Source organism: Salmo salar, chromosome 28 (genome assembly GCF_965601325.2).
Source record: "Salmo salar chromosome 28, fSalSal1, whole genome shotgun sequence".
Classification (NCBI taxonomy): domain Eukaryota; kingdom Metazoa; phylum Chordata; class Actinopteri; order Salmoniformes; family Salmonidae; genus Salmo; species Salmo salar.
In genome coordinates this window covers 43241918-43252500 of record NC_138318.1, presented here as the reverse complement: position 1 = coordinate 43252500, position 10583 = coordinate 43241918, and the positions used below count along the sequence as shown (strand labels likewise).

Here is a 10583-nt window from a genome sequence, read left to right as displayed (position 1 = left end):
TTATCCTGGGGGGGGGGGGGGGGATGACCACTCCATGGTGATATGGTTATCCTGGAGGGGGATGACCACTCCATGGTGATATGGTTATCCTGGAGGGGGGATGACCACTCCATGGTGATATGGTTATCCTGGGGGGGATGACCACTCCATGGTGATATGGTTATCCTGGGGGGGGGGGGGGGGGATGACCACTCCATGGTGATATGGTTATCCTGGAGGGGGATGACCACTCCATGGTGATATGGTTATCCTGGAGGGGGGATGACCACTCCATGGTGATATGGTTATCCTGGAGGGGATGACCACTCCATGGTGATATGGTTATCCTGGAGGGGGATGACCACTCCATGGTGATATGGTTATCCTGGGGGGGGGGGGATGACCACTCCATGGTGATATGGTTATCCTGGGGGGGGGGATGACCACTCCATGGTGATATGGTTATCCTGGAGGGGGGATGACCACTCCATGGTGATATGGTTATCCTGGAGGGGGATGACCACTCCATGGTGATATGGTTATCCTGGGGGGGGGATGACCACTCCATGGTGATATGGTTATCCTGGGGGGGGGGATGACCACTCCATGGTGATATGGTTATCCTGGGGGGGGGATGACCACTCCATGGTGATATGGTTATCCTGGGGGGGGGATGACCACTCCATGGTGATATGGTTATCCTGGGGGGGGATGACCACTCCATGGTGATATGGTTATCCTGGAGGGGGATGACCACTCCATGGTGATATGGTTATCCTGGGGGGGGATGACCACTCCATGGTGATATGGTTATCCTGGGGGGGATGACCACTCCATGGTGATATGGTTATCCTGGGGGGGGATGACCACTCCATGGTGATATGGTTATCCTGGAGGGGGATGACCACTCCATGGTGATATGGTTATCCTGGAGGGGGATGACCACTCCATGGTGATATGGTTATCCTGGGGGGGGATGACCACTCCATGGTGATATGGTTATCCTGGAGGGGGATGACCACTCCATGGTGATATGGTTATCCTGGAGGGGGATGACCACTCCATGGTGATATGGTTATCCTGGGGGGGGGATGACCACTCCATGGTGATATGGTTATCCTGGAGGGGGATGACCACTCCATGGTGATATGGTTATCCTGGGGGGGGGATGACCACTCCATGGTGATATGGTTATCCTGGGGGGGGGATGACCACTCCATGGTGATATGGTTATCCTGGGGGGGGGGGGGGGATGACCACTCCATGGTGATATGGTTATCCTGGGGGGGGATGACCACTCCACAGACCCCCTGTTACCTGGTGGCCCATCAAGCCTCTCTGAACACAGTGACATCCACTACTAATGTGCTGCTTCCTGGTCCACACAACATACAATAGCTTCCACTGCTACTCATGTGGTTTCACATCTGGTTTTTCCCCATGTAGGCTAAGGTAACTTTATACAGTACATGCAGTGCATTAGGAAAGTATTCAGACCCCTTGACTTTTTACACATTTTGTTAGGTTACAGCCTTATTCTAAAATTTAGTCAATTGTTTTTTTTCCCCTCATCAAACGTCACGCAATACCCCATAATGACAAAGCAAAAACTGGTTTGTAGAAATTTTAGCAAATTTCTAAAATGGAGAAATGAAATCTCATTTACATAAGTATTCAGACCCTTTACTCAGTACTTTGTTGAAGCACCTTTGGCAGCGATTACAGCCTCGAGTCTTCCTGGGTATGACGCTACAAGCTTGGCACACCTGTATTTGGGGAGTTTCTCCAATTATTCTCTGCACATCCTCTCAAGCTCTGTCAGGTTGGATGGGAAGCGTCGCTGCACAGCTATTTTCAGGTCTCTCCAGAGATGTTCGATCGGGTTCAAGTCCGGGCTCTGGCTGGGCCACTCAAGGACATTCAGAGACTTGTGCCAAAGCCACTCCTGTGTCATCTTGGCTGTGTGCTTAGGGTCGTTGTCCTGTTGGAAGGTGAACCTTCTCCCCAGTCTGAGGTCCTGAGCGCTCTGTAGCAGGTTCTCATCAAGGATCTCTCTGTACTTTGCTCCATTGGTCTTTGCTTCAATCCTGACTAGTCTCCCAGTCCCTCCTGCTGAAAACATCCCCACAGCACGATGCTGCCACCACCATGCTTCACCGTAGGGATGGTGCCAGGTTTCCTCCAGACGTGACGCTTGGCATTCAGGCCAAAGAGTTCCATCTTGGTTTCATCAGACCAGAGAGTCTTGTTTCTCATGGTCTGAGAGTCCTTTAGGTGCCTTTTGGCAAACTCCAAGCGGGCTGTCATGTGCCTTTACCTGAGGAGGGGCTTCCGTCTGGCCACTCTACCATAAAGGCCTGATGTTTTGGTTCCCTTCCCCAGATCTGTGCCTCGACACAATCCTGCCTCTGAGCTCTACGGACAATTCCTTCGACCTCATGGTTTGGTTTTTGCTCTGACATGCACTGTCAACTGTGGGACCTTATATAGACAGGTGTGTCCCTTTCCAAATCATGTCCAACCAATTGAATTTATCACAGATAGACTCCAATCAAGTTGTAGAAACATCTCAAGGATGATCAATGGAAACAGGATGCACCTGAGCTCAATTTCGAGTCTCATAGCAAAGGGTCTGAATACTTATATATTTTTTAATCCATTTTAGAATAAGGCTGTAACGTAACAAAATGTGGCAAAAGTAAAGGGGTCTGAATACTTTCCGAAAGCGCTGCAAATACACAACCGTCTATGATAGAATCAGAGAACAGAAACACTTTCACAAAGTATTTTTCCAAAAGTAAAAAAATCTGGGGTTACAGCTATTTGTTAGATTTGCGGTCCAAGGCAGCCTTGCTGGGGTAGGAATAATATTTGATCTGAAAAGCCCTTCTCAGCCTCCTGTTCTTTCAGAGATCTGGGACTACAAAGGGTCAGCTTCTCCTGAGAACATTTTTACTGAAGAAATGTGAGGATCATTTTCTAACAAGATGTTAGCGTTATATTTGTATCTTTCACATCTAAACGGTTCAGAGACATCTTCATTCTGTCATCCTCTCTCTCTCTCGTCTTTCTGGTAGCCCCCATGGTGTGCTTCAACAAAGCTCACTACATAGTTGGCTAGTAGACTAAAGCAAATCAGATGAACCAGAGGCCTTACAGACAGACAGACTTACTTACAGAGACAGACAGACTTACATTTTTACATTTACATTTTAGTCATTTAGCAGATGCTCTTATCCAGAGCGACTTACAGTAGTGAATGCATACATTTAATACATGTTTTATTTTTATTTTGTATTTTTTCCTGTGCTGGCCCCCCGTGGGAATCAAACCCACAACCCTGGCGTTGCAAACACCATGCTCTACCAACTGAGCTACAGACAGACAGACAGACAGACAGACAGACAGACAGGTTATGTTTTAGTTTGGTCTAACCTGTATTCATATTGTAAATGATTGGCTTATTATAGGCTACCAGACCACTCCATTGTGCAACACTCGATATGTATTTAATCTATTAGGAAAGACTGGAGGGTAAATTAATGTAAAACAAACCAAGGATATGAAAGACATAAAGAGTCATGGAAACAGAACTATTGATACTGTCATCACCATCCCATTGAGTGAACAGCTACATAATAGTCTAAGCACTAAGTGGATCTATACTAACACATAACACTGACAAATGTTTCCTACTGCGGGCCTATCTAATACCACACCCTTCTATCCATCCATCCCTTATGTCAATATCATAAAACCAAGAACAATCGATCACTATGAATAGAAGCTGTTAAGATTCAGACACCACTTTCCAATGAGGTCACGTCGTTACCGAAATAACCGCTGCGCAAAAAGCCATTGACCTATCATGTAGTATATGGTATAATGTGGTCGACCCTTAGTCCGTCCGTATGTTAGCCTGTGTATATATGAAGCTACAACTACATAGTATAAATGCAAACAACTTATATAAATAGCCTGGCAAGGTGATAATCATGAATGTAGGTTGTTATGGTTGTTTACCTTCCATTCCTCCTTCCCAGTGGTGATGTTGCGTGTCGCTGCGGTCCGTGTAGTTGTAGATCATTTCAGTTACTTTGCCATTTCATCCGAATCAGCCCTGCAAAGATGTTGGCTGTGAAATGAGAAGCTTCAGGGTTCCGCCGGCAGCAAGTTGTCATGCTCTAAAAGATGGAAAAACCCCGGGCTGAGCTCATTTCCGCTGGGGAAAGTAGCAGGCTGTTCGATTCTCCCTCTCTTCTCTTGTTCCTCATATCAAATCAAATCCATTTGTATTTGTCACATGCGCCGAATATAACAGGTGTAGACTTTACCGTGAAATGCTTACACGTCCGTAATCAAATAGTCTGCTATGTGTCGAAAATCGTTAAAATATCAAGTTCTGTTTGAATCCTCTTGGGCGTCGATTCATTCCGTTGCATCGAGATAAACTTTGACAACCATAGAAAAAAAAGGTTAATTTCAGATAAAACGGGAAACAACTCGTTCAAAACGATAAAACTCTAGAAAATGCGCTATTATTATAAAAGTGGATTACCGTAGCGTGCGTCAATACCGTTATAATCCACCCGAAGAGGAATAAAGCTCTCCCTTATTGTGCCTGTTGACGCGGACCCGTTATGTGTCGTGTTGGAAGAACGGAGGAGCTGCTCTGCTGCTTCCTACGTGGGAAGGAATGTGACTCCTTCGCCTTCAGGCCGCCTTTAAAAGGGCAAGACAAGAGCCAATAGCTGACAATGTTGAGATATAATAGTTTACAGAAATGCATGGTTATTGACTTAGAATAAATTAAAATAGCCTAATTATAACATTTTAATAATATTGTTGTCGCCAACTGTATTATTGATGTATTCCAGTGCGCAACCAGACTGGTCTCATAGACTAGACATAACATAGTACATTTAATTCCGTAGTATATGTTGTGTTTGGTATGGTTACATGAGATAAAAGGACCTGTTAGACGTAAAGTTCCCTGTTTAGGGGACCTGCGTAGTTACCGGTTCCGACCGAGATTTTCACTTATAAATGGATCTGTGGACACCGTATATCCAAATGGCTTGCCCTGAGCGATAGCCCTGGCTCTCTCTGACACAGTGGTCCAGGAAGCCAAGCTAGAGCGCTGTGAGACGTAAACGTTTTGATCAAGAGAGACCGTTAGAAAAAAATGACAATTTTCTCCAACACTAAACAAATATGTATTTTACAGTTATAAGGAAGGTGAAACCTTATAGTTAGTCGTTTTATACATTGATTATACTATATTTAGAAAGCATGTCAGTCATTTCAGGCCTTACTCATACAGTTTTGTATGAGTTGGAAATACATAATCATATATTTAATATTTTCACATTTGTATTATATTTGTATAATGTACTTGAGCTTGTGTCCTCAAAAGTGACTACACCTCAGCCATTTATTTAAAAAAATGACCAGAAAGGTGCCATTTTTACCTTTTTTGTGAGTATGCAGCACTGCTGGTTATTGTTCATGGCCTCTCATGATAAATCATTACTTTTGGGGATTGTGTAGATTACATTTTAAACGACATTTAATTACATTTAACTGGTTTTAAGAAAGGTAAAAGCAAAAGGGTGGATGGGTGTATAACCCAAAGGTTGCGTGTTTGAATCTCATCACAAACAACTTTAGCAACTTTGCAACTACTTAACATGTCAGCTAACCCTTCACCTAACCTTAACATGTTAGCTAACCCTTCACCTAACCTTAACATGTTAGCTAACCCTTCACCTAACCTTAACATGTTAGCTAACCCTTCACCTAACCTTAACATGTTAGCTAACCCTTCACCTAACCTTAACATGTTAGCTAACCCTTCACCTAACCTTAACATGTTAGCTAACCCTTCACCTAACCTTAACATGTTAGCTAACCCTTCACCTAACCTTAACATGTTAGCTAACCCTTCACCTAACCTTAACATGTTAGCTAACCCTTCACCTAACCTTAACATGTTAGCTAACCCTTCACCTAACCTTAACATGTTAGCTAACCCTTCACCTAACCTTAACATGTTAGCTAACCCTTCACCTAACCTTAACATGTTAGCTAACCCTTCACCTAACCTTAACATGTTAGCTAACCCTTCATCTAACCTTAACATGTTAGCTAACCCTTCACCTAACCTTAACATGTTAGCTAACCCTTCATCTAACCTTAACATGTTAGCTAACCCTTCACCTAACCTTAACATGTTAGCTAACCCTTCACCTAACCTTAACATGTTAGCTAACCCTTCACCTAACCTTAACATGTTAGCTAACCCTTCACCTAACCTTAACATGTTAGCTAACCCTTCACCTAACCTTAACATGTTAGCTAACCCTTCACCTAACCTTAACATGTTAGATAACCCTTCATCTAACCTTAACATGTTAGCTAACCCTTCACCTAACCTTAACATGTTAGCTAACCCTTCATCTAACCTTAACATGTTAGCTAACCCTTCACCTAACCTTAACATGTTAGCTAACCCTTCACCTAACCTTAACATGTTACCTAACCCTTCACCTAACCTTAACATGTTAGCTAACCCTTCACCTAACCTTAACATGTTAGCTAACCCTTCATCTAACCTTAACATGTTAGCTAACCCTTCATCTAACCTTAACATGTTAGCTAACCCTTCACCTAACCTTAACATGTTAGCTAACCCTTCACCTAACCTTAACATGTTAGCTAACCCTTCACCTAACCTTAACATGTTAGCTAACCCTTCACCTAACCTTAACATGTTAGCTAACCCTTCACCTAACCTTAACATGTTAGCTAACCCTTCACCTAACCTTAACATGTTAGCTAACCCTTCATCTAACCTTAACATGTTAGCTAACCCTTCATCTAACCTTAACATGTTAGCTAACCCTTCATCTAACCTTAACATGTTAGCTAACCCTTCATCTAACCTTAACATGTTAGCTAACCCTTCACCTAACCTTAACATGTTAGCTAACCCTTCACCTAACCCTAACATGTTAGCTAACCCTTCACCTAACCTTAACATGTTAGCTAACCCTTCACCTAACCTTAACATGTTAGCTAACCCTTCATCTAACCTTAACATGTTAGCTAACCCTTCATCTAACCTTAACATGTTAGCTAACCCTTCATCTAAACCTAACATGTTAGCTAACCCTTCACCTAAACCTAACATGTTAGCTAACCCTTCATCTAAACCTAACATGTTAGCTAACCCTTCACCTAACCCTAACATGTTAGCTAACCCTTCACCTAACCCTAACATGTTAGCTAACCCTTCATCTAAATCTAACCTTAACCTTTTAACCAACCCTTCCCGTAACCTTAACCCTTTAACCTAACTCCTAACCTTAACCCTAACCTTAACCCCTAACCCTAACCCCTAGAGCTAACGTTAGCCAGCTAGCTAACATTAGCATTAGCCACCTAGCCAACGTTAGCCACAACAAATTGTAATTTGTAACTTAACATACATTTTGCAAATATGTAACATATTGTACATTTTGTAAATTCCTAACATATTGCACAAATTGCAATATGTAACATATTGTACATTTTGTAAATTCCTAACATATTGTACGAATTGCAATTTGTAACATATCATACAAATTATAATTCGTAACGAAATAGATGATGAACATCCACAAATTAATACATTCCATACGAAACATAGCATATCATACAACATGGAGTGCCTCGGATTTACAAATGGAATAATACGAGTTTCTCTGAGACCAGGTTGGTGGAATAGGCATTCGACCAATTGGACGATGACTCCTTATAAATCCATTTAGAATAAGCAACACTGTATCCAATAATGATTCCATGGTAAGATATTTTTAAATACATTTTTTGTCATGGAAACTATGTCAAATTGTGTTGCTGTATTCTGTCGATATCATTATGGCTAATGCGGAAAATATTGCCTTCAAGGCTTTACTTCCCATGGAGAAAGTCTCCTTGCCCCGCCATAGAGTTTATTTTCACTGTGTTCCCTCCCCAGACTCCTCTGTCACCCAGCTTCACTGGTCACCGCCTCCTAGTCGTGTTTCTAGACAAGGGGTTTGACAGTCAGAGCAGTCAATTAGTCAGTCAGCCGACACAACAGTAGGTCTTTGTTACTGACCTTATCCTCTGTCTTTGTATTGGGACTCTGGTGCCCTGACTGGGTTGCCCTTCAGGGGTTTAAGGCTGCCTGTTCCATGTCTAGTGACTGTCTAATTAAGGCAAAATGGATGGCCCATGCAGTTCTAAGACCTTGTCCTACATGGTTTAGAGCCGCTTACCGTCCCCGGGCAGATCAAACCAACCAGCTGTCTGATCAGCAGACCTAGACTTATGACCTCATAACCCATGGCAGGACACAACCTAGTCTCAGAGCATTTCGTATTGTTCTGTACGTAAATCGGTTAAGGTTAAGGTTAGGAGTTAGGTTAAAGGGTTAAGGTTAGGGTAAGAGGAAGGGTTAGCTGAAAGGTTAAGGTTAGGGGTAGGAGTTAGGTTAAAGGGTTAAGGTTAGGGTTAGGGGTAGGGCTAAGGTTAGGGTTAAGGGAAGGGTTAGGGGTAGGAGTTAGGTTAAAGAGTTAAGGTTAGGGTTAGGGGTAGGGTTAAGGTTAGGATTAAGGGAAGGGGTAGGGGTAGGGTTAAGGTTAGGGTTAAGGGAAGGGTTAGGGGTAGGGTTAAGGTTAGGGTTAAGGGAAGGGGTAGGGGTAGGGTTAAGGTTAGGGTTAAGGGAAGGGTTAGGGGTAGGGTTAAGGTTAGGGTTAAGGAAGGGGTAGCTAACATGCTAAGTAGTTAGGGTTAAGGGAAGGGTTAGGGGTAGGAGTTAGGTTAAAGAGTTAAGGTTAGGGTTAAGGGAAGGGGTAGGGTTAGGGTTAAGGTTAGGGTTAAGGGAAGGGTTAAGGTTAGGGTTAAGGGAAGGGGTAGGGGTAGGGTTAGGGTTAAGGTTAAGGTTAGGGTTAAGGGAAGGGTTAAGGAAGGGTTAAGGGAAGGAGTAGCTAACATGCTAAGTAGTTGCAAAGTAGCAAAAAAGTTGTAAGTAGTTGAAAAGTTGCTAATTAGCTGAAATATTAAGGTTGTCCGTGACGAGATTCAAACACTAAACGTTGTCATTATCCTTACATTTCTGCTTACAAAAACTGTTAAATGTAACTAAATGTAATTAAATCGAAAATTAAATCTATGTAATCCCCCAAAATACTTATTTATCATGACAGGGACATAAACAATAAGTAGTAATTTTGCATACTCCAAGAAAGGTTAAAATAGTTATACATTGCTGCTCACAAGGCAGGCAATACGCTTGACCTCATCTTTACTAGATGCTGTTCTTCCACTAATCTCATTGCAACTCCCCTCCAAGTCTCCGACCACTACCTTGTATCCTTTTCCCTCTTGCTCTCATCCAACAATTCTCACTCTGCCCCTACTCGGATGGTATTGCGCCGTCCCAACCTTCGCTCTCTCTCTCCCGCTACTCTCTCCTCTTCCATCCTATCATCTCTTCCCTCTGCTCAAACCTTCTCCAACCTATCTCCTGATTCTGCCTCCTCAACCCTCCTCTCCTCCCTTTCTGCATCCTTTGATTTTCTCTGTCCCCTATCCTCCAGGCCGGCTCGGTCCTCCCCTCCTGCTCCGTGGCTCGACGACTCACTACGAGCTCACAGAACAGGGCTCCGGGCAGCCGAGCGGAAATGGAGGAAAACTCGCCTCCCTGCGGACCTGGCATCCTTTCACTCACTCCTCTCTACATTCTCCTCTTCTGTCTCTGCTGCTAAAGCCACTTTCTACCACTCTAAATTCCAAGCATCTGCCTCTAACCCTAGGAAGCTCTTTGCTACCTTCTCCTCCCTCCTGAATCCTCCTCCCCCTCCCCCCCCCCTCCTCCCTCTCTGCGGATGACTTCGTCAACCATTTTGAAAAGAAGGTTGACGATATCCGATCCTCGTTTGCTAAGTCAAACGACACCGCTGGTCCTGCTCACACTGCCCTACCCTGTGCTTTGACCTCTTTCTCCCCTCTCTCTCCAGATGAAATCTCGCGTCTTGTGACGGCCGGCCGCCCAACAACCTGCCCACTTGACCCTATCCCCTCCTCTCTTCTCCAGACCATTTCCGGAGACCTTCTCCCCTTCCTCACCTCGCTCATCAACTCATTCTTGACCGCTGGCTACGTCCCTTCCGTCTTCAAGAGAGCGAGAGTTGCACCCCTTCTGAAAAAACCTACACTCGATCCCTCCGATATCAACAACTACAGACCAGTATCCCTTCTTTCTTTTCTCTCCAAAACTCTTGAACGTGCCGTCCTTGGCCAGCTCTCCTGCTATCTCTCTCAGAATGACCTTCTTGATCCTAATCAGTCAGGTTTCAAGACTGGGCATTCAACTGAGACTGCTCTTCTCTGTGTCACGGAGGCTCTCCGCACTGCTAAAGCTAACTCTCCTCTGCTCTCATCCTTCTAGACCTATCTGCTGCCTTTGATACTGTGAACCATCAGATCCTCCTCTCCACCCTCTCCGAGTTGGGCATCTCCGGCGCGGCCCACGCTTGGATTGCGTCCTACCTGACAGGTCGCTCCTACCAGGTGGC

At 44.2% G+C, this 10583-nt stretch overlaps 1 protein-coding gene across 3 annotated transcripts in view; it reads right to left on the bottom strand.

The window, feature by feature from the left end:
- disc1 (DISC1 scaffold protein) overlaps nt 1–5318 on the bottom strand; it is a 139569-nt gene extending 134251 nt beyond the window's left edge. For 2 of the 3 annotated variants that reach the window (XM_082970602.1, XM_082970604.1), the window contains exon 1: nt 4003–5318. In XM_082970602.1, coding sequence (XP_082826728.1) covers nt 4003–4066 — 64 coding nt within the window. In that variant the 5' untranslated portion in view covers nt 4067–5318. The remainder of the gene's footprint in view (nt 1–4002) is intronic. The other variant, XM_082970603.1, reaches the window with a different exon arrangement.
- Nucleotides 5319–10583: the final 5265 nt, after the last annotated feature.